Source organism: Pagrus pagrus (genome assembly GCF_965226575.1).
Source record: "Pagrus pagrus genome assembly, chromosome: 11".
NCBI lineage: Eukaryota > Metazoa > Chordata > Actinopteri > Spariformes > Sparidae > Pagrus > Pagrus pagrus.
The window spans coordinates 5,250,966-5,276,866 of record NC_140195.1 but is presented as its reverse complement, the minus strand read 5'-3'; the positions used below and the strand labels follow the sequence as shown (position 1 = coordinate 5,276,866).

At 40.3% G+C, this 25,901-nt stretch overlaps 4 protein-coding genes across 4 annotated transcripts; 2 read left to right on the top strand and 2 right to left on the bottom strand.

The window, feature by feature from the left end:
- Positions 1–3: 3 nt before the first annotated feature.
- Positions 4–11,589, bottom strand: ints11 (integrator complex subunit 11). Its single transcript, XM_084366041.1, has 17 exons — positions 11,391–11,589; positions 11,026–11,123; positions 9,816–9,889; positions 9,466–9,694; positions 9,259–9,357; positions 9,138–9,172; positions 8,902–9,040; positions 8,705–8,769; positions 7,429–7,618; positions 7,260–7,343; positions 7,086–7,175; positions 6,489–6,651; positions 6,130–6,240; positions 4,832–4,893; positions 4,591–4,733; positions 4,185–4,314; positions 4–381 (listed from the first exon to the last, which is right to left on the bottom strand). The coding sequence occupies exons 1-17, from the start codon at positions 11,416–11,418 to the stop codon at positions 316–318; spliced, it is 1,806 nt and encodes a 601-aa protein (XP_084222167.1). The 5' UTR covers positions 11,419–11,589; the 3' UTR covers positions 4–315.
- Positions 11,590–12,452: 863 nt separating this feature from the next.
- cptp (ceramide-1-phosphate transfer protein) lies at positions 12,453–14,501 on the top strand. Its single transcript, XM_084366300.1, has 3 exons — positions 12,453–12,551; positions 12,666–12,820; positions 12,979–14,501. Exons 2-3 carry the CDS (start codon positions 12,687–12,689, stop codon positions 13,499–13,501), a joined length of 657 nt encoding a protein of 218 aa, XP_084222426.1. The 5' UTR covers positions 12,453–12,551; positions 12,666–12,686; the 3' UTR covers positions 13,502–14,501.
- An 869-nt stretch (positions 14,502–15,370) lies between these two features.
- Positions 15,371–16,499, top strand: ubxn10 (UBX domain protein 10). The gene has a single exon (XM_084367981.1). It carries the CDS (start codon positions 15,624–15,626, stop codon positions 16,332–16,334), a length of 711 nt encoding a protein of 236 aa, XP_084224107.1. The 5' UTR covers positions 15,371–15,623; the 3' UTR covers positions 16,335–16,499.
- A 1,921-nt stretch (positions 16,500–18,420) lies between these two features.
- Positions 18,421–24,085, bottom strand: ddx19a (DEAD-box helicase 19a). Its single transcript, XM_084367980.1, has 11 exons — positions 23,894–24,085; positions 23,644–23,707; positions 23,343–23,535; positions 23,137–23,229; positions 21,030–21,132; positions 20,817–20,931; positions 20,539–20,716; positions 20,192–20,429; positions 19,590–19,752; positions 19,171–19,362; positions 18,421–19,085 (listed from the first exon to the last, which is right to left on the bottom strand). The coding sequence occupies exons 1-11, from the start codon at positions 23,954–23,956 to the stop codon at positions 19,024–19,026; spliced, it is 1,464 nt and encodes a 487-aa protein (XP_084224106.1). The 5' UTR covers positions 23,957–24,085; the 3' UTR covers positions 18,421–19,023.
- Between the last annotated feature and the right edge of the window lie 1,816 nt (positions 24,086–25,901).

The following is a 25,901-nucleotide window of genomic DNA, read 5'->3' as shown; positions in this document are numbered from 1 at the left end:
TCGACTTTTCTACAAATGTGTTTATTGAAATGGGCTTTGTACATCAAAATTAAGGGAGAAATCAGAATTTGAGTGACTTATTTTTGTTGTCTTTGAACGGCAACGTCACCAAAAGACATTTAGAAAAAGGGGTAATTAAAGGATCACTACCCCAGCAGTACATGAAACAAAAATGTTGACGTTGACAGGTAATGATTTGAATTTCTTTGCGGTGGGAAGTGATTATCAGCCTCCTCAGATCCAGGTTCAAAACATGAGTTCCTGTTTTGTGTGAATTTCTCTTCAAATGTTCATAGTTTTGGGACAAAAGACGTTTCAGCAGAGTCCAGACGGAAGTCCCTTCTTTAGCAGAGTTGAAAGGAAGCTCCCCAGGTCCTCGTCCTGACGAAGAAAACCAGAGCAGAACGTCAAAAAAGAGGCATTGTGAGCATCATATTTTCACTTGAACACAGATAATCGAAAGTGGCATCAGCACAAAGAAGAAGTTCAGAGGACTAAGGGCAGTATCTAGTGGTTACTGAATATCATGTCTCAGTTCCCCAATTGTGTAAAAATGAGGCAGCTGCTACTTTCGACACCGCTGGTTTTGCAATTTTTGGCCACCTGAAGAAGTTAAATGATCTGATAATGCAAATATTAATGAAAAGTCACAAAACTGAAAATAGTGTTGTGGTGGGGTTTTATTTGAATCATCAGTATTTTTAATGCTATTACTCATTTTCATGATCCCTTGCTCCCCAGCTGGTAACCACTGATAGTTTGCATATTACAGTGAATCACTGATGCAAATGTTGGTCAGAAGATGTTCTTGATCATAGGAGCAGTTTTCAATGTGTCTGAAGATTGGAAAAGTTTCCTAAAGCTGAAGGTGACTTCCTCTTACTGCATGTTTTGTTTTAGTAACATTTAAAATCGCTAAAAATGTTAAAATACAAAAAATAATTTCATTTGAGAAGCTGAAACAATTGAATGTTGTTACAAAGAATTACAGGAAACGATCAATTTACACTCAAGACATAAATGTCTTAGTATTTTACATATATTTGTGTTTTTTCTGGCATCTTTGTTCTATAAACCGTACAGTATTTTGCATTGTGTTTCACTGTGCATATGACTTGTATGTTACAAATAAACCTTTGATACCTTGACAATCATCTCACAGAATCTGTGTTTTTAGTGATCTTCCGCCAACAACTATGTATATAGTATATATCTTATGCAACAAAAGACAGAACGTGTCATACATATATATATATATAAATAGAAAATGACACGTTCTGTCTTTTGTTGTCTCGCCCTTTGTGCTACAGAGCACATGTAGCCACATTAACCACTCTCTTTCCACTGCGCAGTGACCAAGCTCAACAGTCAGGTTTCCCCACCCTCTACTTTCCCCTTCTTCTCACTTTCAAAGCCCCTGCTCTCAGACTGTCCACCCACGCAAAGTGTTTTCACTTCTCATGGCTGAGCAAACCTCCCCTCAGGATTTTGTGGGCATGTAAAAAGTTTAAGTGAAATCCCTCGAGCAGTGCGGTCAGACTGGATTTCACCAAACAGCGAGACGAGGGCGCTCAGTAGAGTGCAGATCACCGCCGGGCATGTCTGGGGGCATGTGGGTGGAGAACAACGAGGGCTGAGATGTAATGTGTCAATATCATGAAAATGCCGACAAGGAATCCCCCAATAACTGATGGCCACATACGTTAACTCCAGCAGAAACGAGATTCAGTCAGCAGTCAACAGGTTATATAACAGAGCAGTCCATAAAATACGTTTTTCAAAGATTGTGAAACACAGCAGCCACGAGAGGTCCTTGAGCATACAATCATAAATGTGCAGCAAAAGATTTCAGGCTGATCGTTCTAGTAGCATGCAAGATTAGCTGCGGACAGAAAGACCCACAAACGCGACCAAACGCACGATCGTCTGGATGAGATATCGATGTGCTCGCGTGCTGTGGTGAGAAGGATCTGGGACAGCGTGGGCAGGACTTCTGCAAGTAAATAGTACATAAAACAGCTTCTTTCAGATATTTATACACCGTCATTGTTCCTGCACTCATCGTGGCCAAGATGCATCCCTCCTTCTGCGACGTTTGATTTATTTAATCGTGCAGTTTCGATGAGAACTGAGTCAAATCAAGATCTTGTCAACTTAATGCTTTTTTGAGGTGGAGGACACAGTTGAGCAGTGCCTCACATGACAGATATCTCAACTTAATTGTAATTGTTTAAAACTCCATGCTTCATATTATTATGTGTATTTTCCAGGACTGGGTGATGGTGCAGAAATACATCTTCTCCACCGGTAGGAGACATGCAGTACATGTTTTGTTCTTCATGGAGGTTCGACCACAGCCCACAGAGGGTTTTCAACATTACTGCAACATGTGCAATACTGCAAAATACATGCAGGATGTGGCGTGTTTTTATGTATTGTAAAACAATGTCAACCTAAACCAGTATGGAGCTGATTTTATGCATTCAAAATTTTAATCTGCATTTATGTTTATTCTTTCAGCCATGCGAGTAGCTTGACATTAATGGTGTCATATTTGCATATAATCTTTGTGACTGTAGTTACCTACATTCTTTCCTTACACAAATATCCTTCATAAATATGGACCCAAGACAAAAAGGTACAATTTGCCTACAGAGAGGCGGATTATGCAATTTGCAGCAGAGGTTGTCAGCTTCACGGAAATTAGTCTAAAAACTACAGCTATGGCCATTATTAAAACTGAAGCTATTCTTACCGAGCGCAGAAAAACATCACAACTACCTTTCAGATAATTGTTGAACGGCCTGAAGTGGAGAGCTATAAGTATCTTGGTGGTTTTCTACGATCGAATCTACAATTATCGACATGCTTGTGGCCTCTTTAATATCTTTCTGGGCTCAGACCTCACCGAAACAGCTCTTGTCAGAGTTGACGATTATCTGCAAAAGCACAAACATAAAAAAATGGAACTGTTCCCACGCTTCTACATCTCCGTGCTGCATTTAACACTGTAGATCACACATTTTATAGAAGAAGGACTGAGTGGGTCTGTCTGACAGGGTGCTATATTGGTCTGAGTCATATCTGCGTGACTCTAAAACAATCAAGACATCATATGGAGTTTCACTAAAGGCCCGCTTGAGTTTGACTTTTATATTCTACCCCCGCGAGACAAAATACATTAACACAATGTTTATTAAAATTATGTGTATGATAGACAACTATAGAACGTGACTGATCTCAGCCCTGTCACCAAGCTTATACAACACCGGCAGATGAGTCGATTAGAAGTGCGAAAGCAAAGTGACGCTTATCTACAGTGCTAAACCGAAGCGACACAAAATCACATCTGATCTTGAGGCCCTCACATTTTCCACTGAATAACCCCTGTAAACAACCCACCGCGCCGTATTTGATGGCCTGAGAATGACACTCAAAAATCATCAGTCTTTCACCTGAACTGCTTTAAAAGTTGCTTTAAGTGTCAACCTTCATGCACACACGCTGTTGACTTCCTTCGTCAGCAGTATGTTTTATAAAGTCACCTAAAAAACACGACTTCTGGACTTTTTTTCAACCGATTCAGCTTTCAGAACAGTCGGTAAGCTGCTCTTAGAGGAGGTTTATTGTTAATTAGTGTAACCCTTTGTCCTCTAGTGACTTGAGGGTGCTGTTCTCTCGGACGGATAAAAAGATGAAAGTAAAAAAATGCTAAAATGTGGCAAATATACTGGGGCAGCAAAGCTGATGTGTGGTAAATACTTTTTCTTGTCTATAAAAACAGAAGTGAGGAACCTGAGTGTACTTCTCAATGTCGACCTGAGTTTCTACAAATAAACTGCTTCAAAATTTTATCAACTGAGAAATATATTTAAAAAATACGAAGTTGCCTGTTAAAGCCAGACCCGGAGAGACCTGCACACACTTTCATAACCTGTAATCGTTTTGGCCTCCTCGCCGGCCTTCCACAGAAAACTATGTCACTGTTCAGTCATCTTAAAGAGCTCTTATTGTGTTTATGTTTTTAAGCTGTCTTGCTGATAAAAAAAAATTCCCTCCTGTGCAACAATAAAGATCTGATCTGAACTCAAAAGAGGTGGAACATGCGGGGCGTTTAAACAACCTTTTAGACGTCCTTTACGATTGAATCAGTGAAGCAGGGACAATGAAAATAATTTTTTTACCTGATAACTCCAGGAAAGCAGTAAGACCTTGGTGTTGGCGTCTTCAGCGGAGGAGGAGACTTTGATGACGATAGATTCCACCATGACTGTGCCATCGGGGAGGTGCTGGATGGTGTAACCTTTTAAAACGCTGAATCAAAGAAATGCAAAAGCAAGCGGTTACAAAATATGTTTTCTCAGATGTCACAAAATGCAGAGGAAATGAGTTTCGGTGCACAGAAGTGTTAAAAAAATATGATACATGAGATTCATTCAGTGATAAGGGAGATCAAAATCAAAATCTTATTTCTCAAACAGAAATGACAGACACGAGCGGTGGTTTTAAAGGACGAGAAGGTGGATGATGCAGGTGAATTGTGATATAATTCAGATTCTTAAGTAGATAACTCAGTAACCCGTATCTCACCTCTTGAGGTGTGTGTAGATTCTGTGAAGTGTGTCGGTGTCGCTGTGCGGGTCCTGGAGCTGCACGCGGCAGGTGAAGCGTAACTGATGCTCGTTGAGGCCCAGTTCCTTCAGGGCCTGCTCCGACGACACCAGCTTCAGACTCTGTGCTCAGGAGAAGACAAGAAGGAGGCACATCATCGACTGTCGATCGGTTGACAACTGAGCAAATCCCCTCTTTAGTGTGATAACGCCGTACTTACGTTTTCTTTCATGATCAGAGTTCCATGCATGGCGCGAGGCTTTTTAGGATCAGGAAGAGGACCTTCAACACAAGAAAGTATAGAAATAAATTATATGAAAACACAGATGTAGATATCAGACAAACAGTCTTAATTTAACTCCACAACGTGTTATGATCCAGATAGGGCTGCCAGATTTGTGTGTTTTCTGTAAAGTGCAAGTGCGAAAGTTTGAGACATGGGGGATACCGGACCTTACGATCTGGCAACCCACTGTTCTCGAGTCAAGTCACAGGTCGAGTCCTTAGTTAATGTAAGTCAAAGCCCAGGTCAAGTCACTACCACTCCTAGCAGGCAGTATCCGGTCTTTAAAAAGAGAAAAGTATAACTACCTGTCTAATAATGATATTATTGGCATTATGAGTAGTAATGACTAGTAACTGAATTTCTACTATTATTATTAATTTTCATTGAAATAAATGTAATCAAACAAAAACAAACTTTAAAACCTTATTATTTTATTAATTCCTTCGTCTAAAATAAACACAGACAATTCATTGGGGTCATCATGTCTCAAGGCAAGTCATTAGTCTTCTGTCAAGTCAGGCTGCAAGTGGTCAAAACAGTGACTTGAGTCAATTTAAGTACGAGTCACAATGACTCAGTCCACATCTCTGTCTGACAGTGGTAGCAGCAATTTGTACAATACTTCAGAAATGTAAAACGCTCCAGAATTAAAAACATTTCGCTGGATGCAGCTAACATCAGTCAACAGACATTACATTTAAACTTTACGCATACAGTGTTGGCTAACTTCTTATCATTGCTCAGACATGCCAACTTTATTACTCGGCAAAAATTCCCCCGAAAATGCAAATCAAGATCATCATTTTTAAGAAAAACTGAAGTGTGGCTGCGCTGTAGTCTGTCCAAATATTATCGTCTTTGACACTAAGAACAGTAACTAAAACATCCCCAGTCCTCCACCTTTTTACGAGCCGATAAGGAGGTCGGGGGTCATTGTGTTATGGACATGAAACTTACAGTAAAGTACAGTGCGTGACATTTGTCATTGTGACAACTAATTTGTGCCGTGACATTTAGGTGGCACGGGGGAAGATTGCCAAAGCATGGTCACAAACAAACTTCAATCAAATAAAACAGATGTCAAAATGTCATGACCAACAATGTACTGGAAATGAAACTGTGTAGGCACCCTGTACCTTAACCACCAAGACATTATGGGCCACTACATTACGCCTTAGGGTGTTAACTAAACAGCAAATTCCCAAAGTTTCAATACCGTCAGCGAAACATACCTCCGAGCGCCATCTCCCTCTTGAGCAGGTTGAGTGAGATGTCCACCGGCACGCTGGGGTTCGTTGTCATAGTCGCCGTCTCTCCGTTGGCTGGCATGTAGCAGTCGATGCCTGCCATTAAAAAACAGAAACGTTCACTCGACTGTCGACACCCTCTCCTCCCACTGTTAACATGCATACATTGACCACTAACTCTTAATAAGTCTAACATTTAGAGATGCACGATGTGGATTTTTTTCAGCCGATACGATAAACAATAACTTAATTTATCTGTTCGATATATATCTTGCATCCCTACTAACATTAGTGGTGTGTCTATTTTCCTAATCCGTCTGCGCTGTGGATGTTGATGCACTTACTGAACTCCTGTTCGATCTTGCCCTTGAGGAACTCCATTTTCACAGCCTCTCCGTGTACCAGCAGCATGTTTCGAGGCTCTGCCATGCGAATGAGCTGCATGATGCCCTTGGCGTCTGCATGGGCACTGAAGGACATGTACTCCACCTGTAGCTTCACATCCAACTGTAAGAATCACAGAAAAAAGAGTCGATCATTATACCAGAGTTGTTTTTCCACATGGATCATAATTACAACGTTTTTGGGGTAAATTTGTAAAGGCATAGTTTGATAATTAAAGAAATAATCATATTGGCTTTGTTGCTGAGAGTCAGACGAGGAGATGAATAGCCCTGTAAAATCTGTTTTATTAAATATGAAGCTAGAGCCAGGAGAAAGCTAGTTTAGCTTAGCAAAAGTTAGCCTGGGGAAAGCTAGCCTGGACACATCTAAACCTTGAGCATGTTGTAACTTGTTTCTTTATTTAAAAAAGGTTGTCAAAAGGTGACTGATCGCGGTTTTATAGAGAGATATGGACTACTTTACACTGCCTAGAAAATAAATAGTCCCACACATACAGTATATTAGTCATTGAACTTAAGGTGACATTTAAGTCTTACTGTTGCTCTCCCTTCCATCTCCAGTTTCCTCTGCCCGTTTAGGATCTTGTGACCGATTGTTCCTTGCACACAATACCCAGGCATGATTACCTAGAAAAAGCAGAACTAGCTGTTTATCGAGTATGGTCACTTTTTAAAAAACATCTTCCATTTCCTTCCATCTTCCACACTCACCATGTTCTTCTCATTACCAGCCCATTTCTTGAAGATCTGCAAAGACTGACCAGCATGCAGCATACCTGGTGTGGCAAACACCACCTGAAAAAGTACATTGTTGCTGTAGATCACTTACATTTTCGTCCTGACACTTTTTTTAACGCTTAGGAGGAAAGACTTCACTTACCATAGGACCGGGGTTATCAGCGTAGGAGCGATCAAAGGGCTTGATGTGCTTAAATTCAAACATGTTTCTCTGTACAAAGGTTTTTCGAATCTTCTGGTTGGTCCATGTTATGAAAAGCTTGTAATAATGATTTGCTTTCTCCGTCAGCCCAGTGGAGAAGTAGATTGGGGCCTTTAGGTTCATTCTCTCCCTGGACGTGGAGAAGAGGTAATTAGCGTGTCTGCCCGATGAGGCGCCACTTAATATGACAAAGTTCACACACCACCATTATTCTATCAAAACAAAAATACAGCTATTTTAAGGAGCAGAGTTTTTAGGCCAGAGACAAATTGAGGCTTTTGTGTATTATAATAATGTGCAATTACAGCACATTATCATAATTATTATTATGACACGTTATTAAATTTAATTTGAATGCAAAAAGTTATGAACCAGAAAAACTGGCTTTTATTTAAAATCACTTAGCCCAGGACTGATGATTATCTCCATGCATCACTGTCTCGGCCCTCTTATTTCTGTTCTTCTACAGAGGCCTGACCTCGTCCACATGAATACAGATACATTGCAAAACAAACATTTTCCTCTGTTCGCACACAAAGGTGTTTAAGGTCACTAGAACAGAGATTTTTTTTCTGTGTATCATGAGGACGTGTAAAATGGAGCATTTGGGAAATGATGAAGGTCATCACCTCATGTTTGCACATCGCCATTGTTCTTGAATGTAATGAGCGGATGCCTGATGTAACAACAACAACAACAGTTTTTCATGTTTTATAAGAACCAATGTAAGTTTTTTGCAAGCAATGCTAGGTCTAAATATAAGTTTACATCTTTACTTAGCTGAATTTCTTAAAATGTTCTTTGCTGATATCGACGTGTTGTCAACATAGACTTTATCGCCACCTAGAGGCCCAACAAATCAAATCAAATCAATCTTTTTTATATAGCACCAAAATCACAATCACATTGCCTCAGTGGGCTTTACAATCTCAGCGACATCCTCTGTCCTTAGACCTTTGATTCAAGTGAGTAAAAATCAGCCATACTGAGAAAAAAAAAACTTTTAACAGGTTTCTCTGTACTCGTGTGTACAGAGAAAGTAAAAGAAGTAAAAAAATGTAAAACAAAGGTCCTGTGGAAAGATATCTGTTTAGAAAAATATCTGCATACATATGGACAAGGCCTTATTTACATTCACAAACCCATACTGAAAACATAAAAGGGTTATATGAATTTGCTTCTGGGGTTTGTTTTAAAAACTGAGTAACAACCGTACCAAAAAGTTTCCAACAGGATGCAGAGTTCTTGTGCTCTTCCGAGGGCGAAGACTGGGATGAGAACCTGAAAAGATGACAGGAAATCAAATATCTTAAAAAAAAGAAAAATTAAATTTCCTCTCCATGACACTCAATTAAAAAGGAGAGAAGACAAAAACCTCCATCACAAAAAACATTCGACTAATTTAACTCTTACCTTTCCTCCTCTTTCTATGCTTTCGTGCACTTTCTTCAAAAAGTCCCTCTCTCTGCATCTCTTTGAGTCACGGATGGTGGTGGCATATGTAGATTCTGAGATGAGGATGTCTGGGCGGCACTTATCGATCCATGCAGCACTGCAAATGTCGAATACAAGGATAAGGATAAGGACTGTGTTGTGCATATGCATAAAGTCCAACATAAGATGAAAAAATAGAGTAAAAAGCCACTCACCCTAAATGTCTGTCAGGTGTCATGTTATAGTCTCCCTATAAATGAAAAATACATTATTCTGAGATCTTGGTTATCAAATTCAAACTCTGAATCTGATACAGTGCAGACGTGTTATACTCACAGTGTAGACCACAGACTCTGATCCCACTTTGATGTGCACCATGGCAGCTCCCAGGACATGGCCTGCATAGTACGCCTTGATCTCCAGCTCATCATCCACCTGCAAGCAGCACAACAGAAACAGCTTGATTTGCCATCAAAAGGGACGAGCAGCTGGCGCAGAAATGATTAATATCTGGGCACGTCAAAATTGATTTCAGCGTCGCACCTGGACAGTTTGGTGGAGGTTCAAAGGGACCACTTTCTTCATGCAGTCCTTGATCATCTGCGAGGTGAAGAAGTTGGTTTCTCCCTTTTTGTCTACGGTGATCTTCCGGAAGTCTTCCAGCAAAATGGGACAGATAGCCTTGGTGGGATGGGTCATGTAGATGGGGCCATCGTAGCCCACCATCTCACTCATGAAGGGCAGAGCGCCACAGTGGTCTAAGTGGAAATGGCTAAAAGAGAAAGACAAGAAATAGTTGAGTAAAAACACAGGATTGTTTATCTATTCCATATATATATATATAATTCATCAGCGAGAGAGAGATGGCACTATGTAAATATTAACAAACAAACCTGATGATCACACAGTCCAAAAACTCTGTCAGACGACCATTTTGGGTTATGTAAGAAAAGTCTGGGAAACGTCTCTGCAAAGACAATACAGAATTTAGTTTTTTTTTAAAAGTGCAACACATTCAGAATAAACCCCCATTTTCTAACAAAACTTTTGCAGGTACTCAGCTAAAGCCACTAGTGATGTAGTTAAAGGTGTAATATGTAAGAACGGGCCAGGTGGCGAATTCATACTCCAAACGAATATGGACACAGCATAACACCAGAGAAACTGCTAACTGCTAACTGCTGCTGCTGTTAGCTAGTTAGTTCGGTTAGCTGTGCGGCTAGAAGTCCAGACTAGGAGGTTGGAGCACCAGGGGAGTTTTGGTCTTGTTTTTACTGCAAGCTTTGGCATTGGGCTTGCTGGTTATAATGCCAATTTCAGTATCTATCTGTGCAACACAATAAACAGATGTATTTGACAAAACATCAAAACTGTCATTGCACTTTGAAAGAGTATGAAGGAGGAATTACACTTTGAAATGCAAGTACTGATTGACTTCATCATCGGTTAATCTGCTGATTATTTTAATTATTAAGTGTTAAGTCTTTGAAATGTCACTAAATGGCGAAACATCACATTTTACAGTAACATAAAGCAGCAAATCCTCACATTTAAGAAGCTTCAACTCAAGAACATTTGGTATTTTTTAACTTAAAAAAGTCACTTAGGACAGTTGCTGCTATTTCCTATAGTTTGACTAATTGATAGGGCTGGACAATATGTCGATATCATGTTGTGCATACCGTCTTATGCAGGATCTACACACAGGAGGTGGTGGTATGCACCTTTAGAGTTGTATTGTGAGCAGCTAATAAACACAGAGAAGAAGAACAACAAACACCTGTTGTCGAGCTCATGACTACAAACTGCTGCACCTGTGTAGAGCCACGCAATGTAGACGAGAGCCACACATGTCAGCACTGGTGTGGACGTTTTTGAACACAACGCGAGGGGAAAAGTCTTCAAGTTTAACCATAAAATCTTAGCACAGCTGTGGATTATCAAATAAACCATCTCTGCTCAGCCTTTCTTGCACTCAGGTCTGCATAAATATGTTGGTTTCCATTATCGGTTATTTTATCGGTATCGGCCATGACAGTAAGGTAGTTATCGGTTATCGTATCGTGCATCCCTACTTGTTGAATGATAAACTACTTTACTCACATCATCATTATATCCCATGTGCATCCCACAGTCAAGCATTATGTTTTTGCCTCCAATAGAGACAAGGATGCAGCTGCGGCCGACATCCTGTCCAGCACCTTGGAGAGGGAAAAGTTGAGGAGAAGGCTTAAAAAACAGACAGTAAACGCACCTTAAGTTAGCTTCACCAGCTAACAACAGCTACAAACAGTAAAGGGTGACGGTTACAAACACTTTCAGACCATCATAACAGATAATACACACATTGTTGCTGTTAAAATAGAGCCAGACATTTAGCGAACAGTTAACGTCAAAGTTATAGACGCATATAGTTGTTGACGGAACTAGCATAACCGATGCTAGCTAGCTCCTGTAACGTTACTCACCCAGCGGTGTTACTTTTATTTCAGGCATGTTTTCAGCCGAGTTTTGAAGCTAGCTGAACACCAAGACGTCAACCGAGCAGGTCTGACTGCTCCCGGTGAATAACAGCTTGTTTATAGAGAAATGTCTTTTGTCTAACTTGTGTACATGTGGGTCATTTCGAGCGAAGTACCGCCGGGTTTCCACTGTCAACACACCCGCCGTCAAACGTTAGAACTTCCGGTCCGCGTCTTCAAAATAAAACCACGGTGCAAAGATTTTGTTGAGGCCATGTCCTTTGTTTTTCTTCAAGTTTGGGGTGTTAAGAGACCCTGGGAGAGTTTGTGTGAAGCTGTGCATTTATATAAACAGTGTATGTATCTTACAGGCTGATTCCAGTGTTTTCCGGATCAATATCAGGGATGCAAAGGTCTTATTTGATGATGGATAATGATCAGACCGTATTTAGTAGGTACCAGGGCATGACAACATCACACAGGTGTTTCTTTTCTGTTATTTCATTTGAATGTTGTTATGAAAATCCAGCATTATTTCAGCATCAGTTACATTCATTCAGACATGGCAGGCCACATCACTGTTGATTTGATGTACCGAAATTGACAAAGGAAAGAGAAAAAGAGCGGATTCCCACTCATTACATTTAAATTTGACTGCATATATATTGAAATAAAGAATTCAATCTTTCCACACCCAAATTGCATCCCTTGTAATGTTGACAAGGTTTTAAAACAAAATTTAGACCTTAATTTGAGGACATCATGAAGCAGAAAAAAATGTTTTAACCTTTATTTCTGGAGTCTGGGAGTCTCAATTTTTAAAATCACGGGGCTGTTATAGCAGATTTGTTTAAAGCAGCAGGAAAATCATTAACAATGTACGAATTAAATAAACATTATTCTATTATTTAAAATATAAATCTGCTTTAAGTAATCACAATAGGGGCTGCCATGATTGATCAATAATAGCCACTAAACTCAATATTCTTGATAAAGCACAGATCTCCTGACCACCGTGCTTTTATTTTGAAGGCAAGGTCACCAATTTCCTGTATTGTCCGGCTCGAGTCTGCGCAGTAGAGGCGGATTAGAGCAGGAAGGACCTGTCGATCTTTTGACACGAAGAGAGATGCTGAATTTTCCCTCCACTTCTAAGTTTTCTCGCAGGTAACGTGCCCAACCTTTCAGGCTTTACCTCCGTACTTATATTCATCACCACCTCCACTTTGCCGTTAGCCGTTAGCTACGTTTGTTCACTCACATGTCGCCTTTTCTCGACAGCGCTTCCTCATAAGAAACACCATGGCTGCTCCCGTGGCTTCAGAAGAGCAGAAATTCAGTTTACAGGAGGTGCTCGACACCTTCAAGTTGTGTTTGTCGGAGAATAAAGAAGTCTATCTTGAACACTACGTGGCTGGGTGGCGTGGTCTCGTCAAGTAAGTTCATTTGAACAAGTCCTAATCTTTTGGCAAGTGTGTGGCCTCTCCTGTGTGAGCTTACAGCCTGGTTGTACTGTATCCACTACACCCAGCTTCAACAGTGTACAAAGTACAAGTTAAGTGCTGACAGACTGTTTTGTTTATCCCTTTTCTAGGTTTCTGAACTGCTTGGGAAGTGTCTTTGGCTTCATTTCCAAGGATGCTGTCAACAAGGTCAAGATCCTGGTCACCCACATGGATGGTGAGAATGGGCCCCAGTATGTCACAGTCCAGTCAATGCTTAAATATGAGCTGGCCAATGAACTAGTTGACCTGACCAAGAGAGGCGGCCACCCAGAGTCAGGCTGCCGCACTCTGCTGAGGCTCCACCGGGCTCTGAGGTGGCTGGAGCTCTTTCTGGAGCGCCTCCGTACCAGCAACGAGGACGGCAAGACCTCTGTCATGTGCTCAGAGTCTTACAACGAGTCTCTCGCCCAGCACCACCCCTGGATGGTCCGTAAGGCGGCGGGCATGGCTTTCTGCGTGCTCCCAGGGCGTCCAGCTTTCTTTGAAGTGATGAATGTAGGCCCTCCGGAGCAGGTCGTGGCCATGCTGGGGGAGGCACTGCCTCTAATCTCTGAAGTGTACCAGATCACAGAGGAACTTTACGCCCAGCACAACATGCTTGACCTACCATAGAGAGCAACAAGTGCTACTATCTGCCACTTTATACGCTATATGAGTAAATATCTACGTGTTGTGCATTTCTCTGTGTCGTGTCAGCATCAATACACTGACCCTAAACTTAAGCTACAGTAACAGTGTTACATATATGAGATTATAATGATGCATGATCATCGTAACTCTTTATAGTGCAACTCTGAATGACCTTTTAAATCCAGTTTTGGTTTGTAGATTTACATAATTACAGTACAGTGGGGCCCAGAAGTCTTTGCTCACTGCTGACAGCCGTTTGTTTTCAAAACACCAAATATTTGATGGTTTCATGGTCTCAAATGTCAGAAATTTGGCAATTTTCTTGGTCTTACATCATCGTAAGTGGAATGTTTTGGGGGTTGTGAGTGATGTGATCATTTACGAAAATAGTCAATACTGAAAATATACTGATACTAATCATGATATTCATGTATTAATGAAATATTTGTATGAAATCATGTAATAATAGGGCCATTAGGTTCGATTTTCGCCATATTCCATTGAAATACATATTTATGCTCCTGTTACACGGCGAGAATTGCTTTCATCTAGAAGATCATCTCAGATCGGATTATGCCAGATAGTACTGTATAAAATACTTTGCACTTGTTGTAAAAAGTAAAGATAAAAAACACAGACAAACTGAGGCAGAACAATAACATAAAATCATTTGCTGTTCAATGATCAGAACCAAGTACTATGTTTTTGCTCAAGAACTTGTTTTTCTTGGTAATTTATGAAACAAAAGCCTTTAGAAGTGAACTCAGGGTTGTTAACCCCACTGTGTCTGGCTTCAATGCAAGTTATCATTTAATTTATAAATGATGAAGTATGCTGTGTAATTCTTTATTCAAAGTGATTTGTGTATTGTTTTACAGGAATGTACTGTATGTACTATATATGTTTTTATATATATATTGTCATTAATTTAACTGAATTTTTTAAACAGTGTAGCTTAATAAAAAAAAGTTGGTTGATGGTTGTAGACTTGTGTTTTCTTAATCTCAACTGATTATTGATCTACACATTTTGTCAAATGGATTTTTACCTGAGTTGATGAAGGGAACTTCTGATCCTGGCACCATTATTATATTATAATTATAGTTGAATGCATGACTTTATGTAACAGAGCATTTCTATTCAATGAATATACTACTTTTAATCAAGTACAGGATCTGAGTTTTTCTTCCTGGGGTCTGTGAAAGATCCCAAACAGAACAAATGTGTGTTTTTTACAGCAGAATTCGGTATAAAATTATGTTTATGAGTGAATTCTCAGAAATATATGTCTCAATGTGAGACGTGATACATAAGACGTGAAGTATGAAGGTGATATAACGCTGTTAAAGGTGCACTTTGTAGTTCTGGGAATGAAAAATTTGAATCAGAAGAGAAATATTGTTTTTTATGCTTAAATAAACAAACTCTTCTGTTTCATGACTGAATAGACTAAAGAAACCAACCAACCTTAAACCTTAAAGGAGAACACAATTTCCTACTGTTTTACTTTGTTTATATGTGGCGGACCCTGCCACCTCCTACCTTCAAACAGTGTTCTGGACCTTATTTTCCAACCTATTCACTTATGGAAAAAGCAAATATCTCTGAGTTTGTATTATTACGTCATTAATGTTGTAAATATTAAAATCCTGTGTTTGAACTTCCTCTCCAAATGAAATAGTGCCCCTTTAAATGTGTTTGTGGACCTGCTACAGGAGGCCAGAACATCCCAGAACAATTCTGTTTAAACCTGATGAATTGAGCTGCAGTTGCGGACTCCCGCCACCAGGGGTCTCCCCCGCCCTCCAACCGCATGTCGTCATCAAGGCAACTGCGCTGTCATGGCAACCACGGTGACGCTTTAAAGAGGTACTTCCTGCTGGAGCTGGTTAAAAACTTGGGAAAGCGGCTCAAAAGTAACGCGAACAAACGGCGTTTTAACGTTTTATCTTCAGCTGTACGAATCTCTTCTTCCATGTCGTAAAACAGCTTCTAGGAGGAGCAGTATTCACTCATATCACTTCTTTTTTTTCCACGCTTTTTGTGGAGGACTGACGCCAAGAAGCAACCAGGAGTCTTCTCCGGTCTTAACAGCTGGTTATCGATGCATTTAACAAGGCCGAAGTCCTCCAAAGGTCGAAGCAGACCCGCCCTGAACTCTCCAGGTGATACAGACGGCATCCAGAGGACACCCGTGTCTCCAGACTCTCCTGTGCACAGCCGCAGGCCGGACAGAAACCTGCGCTCCCAGTCCCAGCCCATAATGTGGCAGAGCAGCCAGCTGAGCCAGCATGAGGTCCTGCAGATGCTGCAGCACGCCCCTGCTGCTCCACCACAGTCCCTGAACAAGTACAAGGTTCTCCCCTCCATAGAGAGGAGGCAGTCAGAGGGGAGAAGCCTGGACCATCAGATGACTAAGCTCAGCCTGTCTCATGGTGCCATCCTGCAGCAAAGGTGCAGGCGTGAGGAGCCAGGTGTCCCCAGCAGCCCTGAGGTGGACAGCAGACCCAAGCCCCCTGGTTCAGCACCAGCAATGACCAAAGGACCTGGTGCCACTTGGAGTTTGCTCCTAGCCATCCGAGCTCCATGTGGTGGGAGGTTTCAGCAGCACTTTGACCCCACAGACACTCTGCTGACAGTGAGGGCCAGCGCAGAGGTCAAGTTTGGAGCCAAGTATGGAGACGCTTGCATCGAGACCATGGATGTGCCACGCAGGACCTTCACAGACATGGATATGACTTTGGCCCAGTGTGGCATCGTGAACAGATCGGTGCTGTGCATCTCTCACAGTGACAGTGTGGTGGAGCACCAGTGAGCACACAAGATGTTTGTTGGTGAGGTGAAGTCTGGCTTCATGGTGGGATGTAAAGTCTCCCTCCACATAAAAATGTTTTGCTTATTGATTCTACACGCAGATGTTAATGCTTCACTGTGCAGAAGGATGATTATAAGGACGTCACAATAAATCAAAAGTGCAATATTCAATAGAAAGAAGGTACAGTTTTTTTTTGTTAAAGGTAAAACGTGTGACAAAACAGCATGATGGTGAATTAATGTAGTGCTCCAGAGATGCCCGACTACAAAACTTGTTCTCCAGATGTAAGAAAACATGTTTGTTTGGTGCAGAACCCAGCAAATGTCACATCCTCATGATTTAAAATACTTTTTTCCCAGTAAAAATGAAAATTGTGATGCAATTCCAGGTAATCATCTGTCTAATCCTGTTGGAAATATCAGCGTTTAATGCTCGAAGACTGTTTTCACATTCGCCTGCTGAAGGAGGAAAGTGTTTCTCTCTGCTCACCTTAAAGGATGAGTTCACCCCAAAATGAAAATTCCATGTAGATGGAAAGTCAGCTGAAGTTTCGTGGTCAGCAAAACATTTCTAAACACCTGAAGTAGATGGGGACTACTTGTAATGTTAAAGAAAACTGCTTAAAATGCTCCATACAGCTTGTCTGAGTCTCTAGAGACTGAAGGGCGTGCACAAGCTCAAATGTATGAGGATGCTAATAACATATTTTTAAATCAAACTGATCTCGGGGCTTTTAGAGACTGATTATGCTGGAGCCATTTTCAAAACAAGTCCCCATCTACTTCAGGTGTTTAGGAGAATGCTGCACTCCTGTTTTGATGTTGAAACTTAAGAAATGTTTTGTGGACTACGAAACTGAATTTCCATTTTTGGGTGAAGTTATCCTTCAAATCTAAAAGTTCAAGACGTGCACATAAGAGCTTAAAAGTCTTACGCGCAACAAAAAGTTTGGAAACTTAAAATCTCCAGGACACATACACTGACATTAGAAGACATTTTGTATATATTAGATTGCTCAATAAGGGAGGAATTACAGAGCCACCTTAGTTTTTGTGTGTGTTGTTCACACAATCAAAAAAAATCTCTCAGGAATGTAGAGCCTCCATAAGGAGCAGATGTATCGTATTTTTAAGAGTTTATTACTAATTAAATTGGTTGAAGAATCATATTAGTCTCATTTAATTGTATTAGCAAATCTTAAAACATGTGTGGATCCAAGTGATAATTTGTTTTGTTGTACTATTGCACAGAAAACTCCAGACCGGTTCAGTAAAATGTATCCTGTCTGGCTTTATGTAGTCACATTTTTCCTATTAGGATTTAAAATGACATGCATGTCCTTTTTTGAGTTAGACTACATAGTGTTTTATTTAAAACTGCAGATAATTAGCAAGTTAAGAGCTTCGATCTGCTGTCGCATGAAGAAAATCTGGTCGGCTTGCAGTCGTTAAAGCGTTTAATTTCAAAGCGTCATCAGATGCTGCAGACAAACAGCAACAAAACCTGTTTCTAGTTTCATTTGTTGCCATTTTCAACATGGTCTTTTTTGGTTGATGCCAAATTTAGTCTTTTTCAGAATGCAGAGGCACTAAAGTACATCACTAGGTTGTTAATAAAAGGAGAATTCATCACACTGTACTTTTATACTTCAATGACTGCCCTGCTTTCAAAATGTGTGAAGAAAAAACTACAGGCGTTTTTCTTTTTCACATCGCAGGATGAAAAGCAACCTGGAAACCCCTGTGCTTTTCCTTTTGAGTTATAATGTCTGCTGTGAAAAAGGCCCATTTAAAACACTTCACTCTGCTCTGGTTAAGTACTCCTTTTATATTCCTTCCTACTGAATGCAGCCAGAAAATTACTCCTGGATGGTTGAGAGCCAAGTGTTCATGATAAAAGCTCCAAGTATGAACCAAGAAATGAATAATCAAATGGTTTAACATAAATGTGGGTAACACTGGAAAACTAATAAAACTAAAGTGCAGAGGATTAAAAAGGTACATTAAAAAGACCTGATATAAAAACGGTCCAACTTGAAAAAGGCGCCTAAAGCCGTCACACACAAAAACCAAACATTTCAACTGTAAGCGGTTTGACATGCAACAGTATATTTATTTTTTTTATCCACACAAACACTGGGCAACACCTCCAGATTCACAGTCTGATAGAACAATCAAATTAAGTTAGGAGGAAACTAATTGTCAGCTTCCACTAGGCTGAAACAGGCATTCAATCCTTAAAATGCTTCAAGTCACTCGAGGATATTTTTTTGGCACTCACACTTGATCAAGCCATGCAAACGTCTAAAGATGAGACCTTATATCCCACCAATCCTACAAAATAACCCACTTCAGATAATCCAAAAAAAAAAAAAAAACACACAACACTGCACACAATGTATAATAATCACCACCCATCTTAAATGCTGTTTTAACAGCCAGTGGTTGCTTTATAGTCTGCGAGACTGCTTTAAGGCTTAAGGTGACTTCAGTGGCCAGTCAAATTAAATTTAAGTGTAAACTTTGGCACAAACCGCTGCCTTGAAATAACTTTGCATAGTTAACGTCAGCATGCATCTCTCTTCTGTAAACAATAAAATGCAAACAATGAATGCTTGAAAGAACTCAAGTCACATTTGAGGTAACACGTCTAACTGATTCAGTATCGGGTCGAGCATGTAGCGAAGCGTTCAGCTCTGCAGGATCTCAATTTCGTCGAGATTGCTCATGTCAAGTTTCTTGATTCTCCTGTCTGTGAGAGAAAGAAAGATAAAAGTCATGTTAGGATTCTTATATTTGCCATTTCGCTTGAATAAAGTCATAGAAAAGTAACATACTGAAGTGCATCTCGATTTGGTTGATTATATCCATGCTGTGCTTGCTGTCGACCATGTTGACAGCAAATCCTCTTTTGCCAAAACGTCCTGTGCGGCCGATCCGGTGGAGGTACGTTTCATTGTCGGCATTCCCATCCATGTCTGTCGGGAGGTCAAAGTTGACCACTAGTGACACCTGTTCCACATCGATACCTGTAAACACCAGAATGAGATACAATTTTTATTTATTTTACACTCACCTCCCAAAAAGACGTTTGACTATTTAAATCCGACTCAATCTTAAACCTGATTTATGGTAGTGTGCTCTACACTTTTGAAATTTTGTATTCTGTGTTGCTTGAAATTTCCTTTCAGGTCGCACACCTGGAGAATTTTGTTATGTTGCAGAGAAGCAACACTAGAGGGCTTTAATCTCTCACCTCTGGAGCACACATTCGTGGTCACGAGCACCTTCTCCTTGCCGTTCCTGTAGCGCTCGATGACAGCAGCTCTCTGCTCCACGGTCATTTCCCCACTCAGCAAAGCCACCTGGTGGCCCTCTTTAGTCAGGTTTGTGGTCAGCCAAGAAGCCATCTTGCGAGTCTAAAGAGAAAGTATCACCTAAACTGAATTGCTCATTTTATGTCATTTTCCTGGAATCTGAAAACTTTATTATAACATTTTTTTAACACAGCCTACAGGACAGTCTTAAAGTGATGAAGTTCTTTTGGTTTGACTTCTAGGATGTGGTATTATGTTAGTACTTTTGGTTAAATATCTGATGATGTTGTAAAATAAAGCATCACCCAGCAATGTTTCCTGTCCTTGGTGTCATCATTACAAACAAGTTGCTTCAGAACAAAGAAAAAAGTGTTACTTATCATTCATTTATCGTTATCGAGGTGAGTTGCTCAATATATCGTGATATTGATTTGAGGCCATATCGCCCAGCCCTAGTTGCCGAGGTATAAACAGGGTCCAACAGTGAAGGAAAAATATCCATTTCCAATCATTATGAAGTGTGTACCAACAGGTGACTTACGTGGCAGAAGATCATGGCCTGTGCGATGGTAAGGCAGCCATACAGGTCACAGAGTGCTGTGAACTTGTCCTCCTTCTCCTTACAGAGCACATAGAACTGCTTGATGGTGTCCAGCGTCTCCTCTTCGCGCTTCAGCCTGATGATGTTGGGATCGGGGACCACCTGCTCCGCAAACCTCCACACCGAGTCCTCGAAGGTCGCAGAGAACAGGAGCATCTGACAGTCCTTTGTGAGCATTCTGGATTGGTGCAGAGAAAAGGAGAGAAAGAAGCTTGTTGACTGACATGACAAAGAAAACTCTTTTTATTATCATCATCATCTGAAGGGTTTCTCTGAAAGGAACCCACCTATGGATACGAATGCTCTGGTCACGATGACCTTGTGTGGCGATCATCACATCGGCCTCATCCAGCACAAACATGGTAATCTTCTTGGGGTCGATGTGCCTGTACTTGGTGCACCAGTCGAGGACTGTGCCTGGTGTTCCAATGACAATCTGCTCCTGCAGCTTGATGCCTCGCTCCACTGAACAGAACGCAGAAATTCATGCAGTGACAAAACCAACACTGGCTTCATAATTACTCTAAATACCACTTCAATCCATCAGATATAATTACAATCTTACTTCTGTTGCCCCGAATGGCGTAGGCCATTTTCGCATCAGGACAAAATTTCCCCATTTGCTCGATGACCTGACCAATCTGCAGAGCGAGCTCGTATGTTGGCACGATGCAAAGGCACTGAGAGAAGCAAACAGTTTTTAATGGGGGAGTATATTTCAGCTTCTACAACTGCGTGTGGACACTGGTCGGCCCTGCAGATTACATGTCATGCTTACCTGAGTCCACTTATTGGCTGTGTTTACATGGCTGAGCATGGCCAGAGAAAAAGCAGCAGTCTTACCGGTGCCAGACTGCGACTGGGCGATCAGATTCTGAGGTCTGGAGCCAGAGAAACACACACACGTACAGTAAAGTACTGCAATGAGTTTTTGTCATTAAATCAAACAACAACAGTTAAAAGTCCATTTCAGAGTTAAAATAATTGTCAAAATGGTCCCTTGGCCATTTGTTTGATTCCAAATTTGTTTTTTTAATTTGCACTTACTTTCTCATTATTGTAATGATCCAGACAAGTAAAACCATGAATATAAAAATGATCTGGAAAGCACAAACAACAAACAATTTGTTTTGTAAAAGAAAATCTCAAAAATGTCAATGTTAAAATAATCTTCTAAAGTAATTTAGAAAAATACCAAATGTTTGCTGCTATAAATCGCTTTTCTCCAGTTTTATCTTTGAGTTTTGGAATGTTGAAAAACAAGCAAATTGAAAAATTCAGATTTTGAAATTATTTTCTGACTTAATAGAATTTAAATAACTTTTAATTGAAACAGCTTACATGAATAATTTCATACTTCATATTATAATTTTACAATTGAATACTAATTACGTGCTGTTAATTCATGAGTGAAAAAAACATTCCTTCAAAATAGTGGCCCAACTAATTATTATTTTCATAATCCACTATTTCTTTTTGATTAATTGAATAATCATTTAGTTTATAAAAGTTCTGCAAATGTAGAAAAACACACAACCCTGTGGAATTATGTGCATTCTGTATCTAGTCGTCCTTTGTAGTATCAGAGCCGGATCAGCCAGACTTTGCGCTCTGATGTATATTTTTTCGTGTCTCATTACCTTGCAAAATGGAAATGTATGTTTATGGTCCTGTACAGTGAGTTGTGGTAGTAATTGTATTGGGGAAAAAGACCTTGCTTGATTCTCGGCTAATCAGCAGCTGATTATGGAGAGAAACACCTGTTGGCAATCAAGCACAGAATGAATCTGATGAAGCAGCATGTGAAACGCGTAGTTTGCTCCTTGTTGTTTATATTGTCAATTGTATCCTGCTGTGCGCTTGAATATTGATGTCTTTGGTCCACTGTGGTTTACCCTGTGCCAGCTGCACCCAGGAGAGAAGCAGTGATGTGGGTATCTTCAGTTTTTTGTAGAAAAACACTTTCCAAATCATTTTGTCGAACCAATTGTCCAAAATGCAGAAATTTGCAGAGAGCAGAGCAGCAAATCCTAACATTTGAGAGGCTGGAACATGAAAATATTTGGCATTTTTCCTTGATAAACATATGAAATATTTGCTAACTAATTAAAAATTGTTACAAGTAATTTCTCACAGTCCAAGTTAGGGATGTGTGTTATTTCTGTTCATGATAATACCAGCATCCACCTGAGTACGTGGGGAACCAAACATCCCAGAGGGAGAGCTCAACAGCTACTGAGTTCCAGACCAGAGATATTTTAAGTAATTTGTCAAACGGTCAAGAATATCATAAGCGCAGAAATACCCTGAAATATTGCCATATAATAATTGCCATACAACCCAAATTATGGTATCTTAAGTCCAGGGAATGAGTCTCAACGATCAGCTATCAAGGTCAAGGACACATCCTCCTGATTCTACCTTTAGGTTTAATAGTCTTTGAATTACATTAATGTGATGTGAGGTCCGGTTAGCTTTGCATAGAAATGTCCTTCAGAGGGATACTTTTTCTTACTTTGAGTACATTTCAGAGCCTGTACTTTATTACCATCACTTGAGTAAAGAAGCTGAATTAGTACTTCCACTTTTACCAGAGGCTACTTTTATATACAAGTATCTGTACTTCTACTTGAGTAATGAATGTGTAAACTTTTGCAACCTCAGTTTACGGCCATATTGTCCACCCCTTGTCTGAGGTGATAGTCAAGTTGGTATGAATACTGCAAAATGCAAAAAAACCATGACATTTTAATGACATAAATCAGAAGAGACCAACAAATCATTATAAATACATTTGAGAAGTGATTTAGCTATGAAATAGTAGATTAATTGATGATGCGATCACTTGTGTCATCTCTACTTTAAAAGCATAAACTTGAACTCACGGCTGTGCCAACATCATGGGCAAAGCGTTCTCCTGGATTCTGGATGGTCTGTTGAAACCCATGTTGTACACACCCTTCAGCAGCTCAGGTTTCCTATTGATCATCATGTCAAAATAACAAGAATAAAGTGCATGAGGAGGATGGAGAAAAATAAATAACATACACACATGTGCTCATCTGTATGAGATATCTCTGTCTAAACTCACAGCCTGAGCTCCTCGAAGGTCTTCACGGAGTACAGAGGAGAGCTGGGGTCCCTCTGCAGGACCTCCACCTGGTTCCTGTTCCGCACCAGAGAGCGGCGGATCATTTTATTCAGCAGGGACTGCTCGGCCAGGTCCACCTTGTCCCCTTCTTTCCTCCAGCCTCCATTTTCAGTCGTCTCCGGCGCAGTGTTGCCTGCAGTTGGGAACAACCAAACAAAAAAAAAACACCATGACAGCTGAGCGGCAAAAATCAGGAGAGCAGATGTGTTAATAAAAAGAAGAAAAAAAAACATTTCATTACCATTAACATCTCCTCTCGGGTTACGCAGACCTCGAAGTCGGTCCACTTTTTTTGAGCAGTCACACTTGTCAGAGAAAATAAAAGTTCATTAGCTGAAAGAAACTGCGTGTGTAAAGTTAGCAAAGCCATATTGGAAGCACTGACAGCACGGCAGCTAGGTAGCATCGTCAGCTAACCTGCTAACAAACGATGAGTAAGATAGTTTGATGTAACGTTCGGGTCCGGTCGGTCCACCTTTTAAAAAACCCACCTGTATGGATGAAGTTGTAGCTTCTTGAACATCGACAGCAACCGCCCACGAGTCCTTGGACATTTTCAAACATTAACTGGGTGTTTTTTATCGAGACAAACAGCACTTTTATCTAAAAAGTTTGATGTCAGCGTGAATGATGTGCGTGAGAGCGCGAGGCGACGACGTGCCGTTGTCCTGACCTGGAACCAACGGCTACCCGCTGGACCACACCACTGATGCTGCTTTCATGAGCGTCGGAAAACAGCGCAACTTTAACACCGGTCAACCAATCAAAGTGGCAATTATATAGGATATGACCCTACAAATCACCTTTAACGCTTCTGTAACATCATCACAACATGAGTTAATGTAATGTATGCATATCTTGCGTTAAAAACTGAGGGAAAAGTTTTAGGGTGTCCATATTCACAGCGGATTACACCATTTTATAACTATTTAAAAGCTACTATTATGTGCATGTCTCTTTCTTTGTATGATGTGAGCTGGAATATGTTTTTCTGTTCTGTTTATGTCTGTTTGGTGGTTTACACAACGATATATCAACCACTTAATGCCATGCGATCTTATATTTTCGAGGAACACGTGAAGGCACCGGCTACTCCCACCCTGTTTGTACCAGTGAACCTGCTGACACACCCATCACACATTATCCACACAGGACAGCTGCATGGTGATGAGGTATTTTACCAACTATAACATTGTTTTATTCTGAATTTGCTCAGTATTTCAATAATCTTACTCTATTTATGTCATCTGATGGCTTTGTTTATTCAGTTTCCTCACAAAAACTACTGTTTTAATCTTGATGTGGTTCCACTTGCACAAGTATTTTCAAGTTCATATTTTGAGTTTATTTGTATCATTAGCTTATTTTATAGTGGAGCTGCAACTAATAATTATTATTTATTATCTATTATTACAAATTCCACTTATTGTTTATGTTAGGTGTTGACCTAAGGCTGTTAATTAAATGTTTAATTGTTTTGTCCATAAAATATAAAAAAGTAATAATGAAAAATTTCAACCAGAGCCTAAGGCAGCATCTTCACATTGCTTGATTTGTTGACAAACACTCCAAATCCTTTAATATATTTAATTTACTATAATGAATTCATTACATTTTAAGGTTTTAGGGTCTGAAATTGGTTTTCATTGAGTAACTGACACATTTTTTCAGCTCTTATACCCAGAGGGTAAAGTCAGTGCTTGACAACTGGAACAGAAATGTTTAATACTTCCAATTAGATGACTAATTGATGGATCAATCAAGTAAAAAAAACAGCTTCACAAGGATTTTGCTTGTTTTATCAGTCTTATATTATTGTTTACTGACTCTACTGGGGTTTGGACTGTATGTTGGACAAAACAAGCGATATGACGATCATCATATAAATTTATAAAGAAAAAATATAATATATTTTTGGAAGAAAAATCTGCACATGATAAATCTTTGGTTACAGCCCTCCGTCAAGCTCACCTAATCAAAGCCATTCAAGTGGAAATTAATATGTATTTGATTGTTATGAGAAGGAAAGCGAGTGTGTGTGTGTGTGTGTGTGTGTGTGTGTGTGTGTGTCGTGCTGGCGTGCGACCGTGTCTGAGAGCTTGGGTAACAGATAGCGAGGGGGGAAGAAGGGAGAGGAGGGGGGGTGCACAGAGTTTTATTGGCTGCACGTTGATTCAATTTGTAGGCGGATGTTGAGTTTCAGCCAACCCCTCCACACACACACACACACACACACACATCCAAACACAGGTATACACACACACACACACACACACACACAGACACCATGTACATTTTCGTGACTACCAAAATGACTTGCCTATTAAACAACACACATTAATTGTCATGGTAACCTCGCAAGAAAAACAGATGGATCAAACCGAGTGATCACAAACACGGAGACGGCCGAAACACCCACGTTGGATTTAAAACATTAAGAGCTGGCCAGTCACACCCGAGGGAGGATGAAGGGGGGAGATTATAGGTGGTGTGAGGAGG

Coding starts and splice junctions, on each gene's coding strand:
- ints11 (XM_084366041.1), bottom strand. CDS start 11,418: ATGCCTGAAATAAAAGTAACACCGCTGG. Junction 6,652..7,085: donor AGATGGAAGGGAGAGCAACA/GTAAGACTTAAA, acceptor TGATTCTTACAG/TTGGATGTGAAGCTACAGGT. Junction 4,894..6,129: donor GAGGGAGATGGCGCTCGGAG/GTATGTTTCGCT, acceptor CTTGTGTTGAAG/GTCCTCTTCCTGATCCTAAA.
- cptp (XM_084366300.1), top strand. CDS start 12,687: ATGGCTGCTCCCGTGGCTTCAGAAGAGCAGAAATTCAGTTTACAGGAG. Junction 12,821..12,978: donor GGGTGGCGTGGTCTCGTCAA/GTAAGTTCATTT, acceptor TCCCTTTTCTAG/GTTTCTGAACTGCTTGGGAA.
- ubxn10 (XM_084367981.1), top strand. CDS start 15,624: ATGCATTTAACAAGGCCGAAGTCCTCCAAAGGTCGAAGCAGACCCGCC.
- ddx19a (XM_084367980.1), bottom strand. CDS start 23,956: ATGTCCAAGGACTCGTGGGCGGTTGCTGTCGATGTTCAAGAAGCTACA. Junction 23,536..23,643: donor CCCGAGAGGAGATGTTAATG/GTAATGAAATGT, acceptor TCCCAACTGCAG/GCAACACTGCGCCGGAGACG. Junction 19,753..20,191: donor AGGCCATGATCTTCTGCCAC/GTAAGTCACCTG, acceptor CTTTCTCTTTAG/ACTCGCAAGATGGCTTCTTG.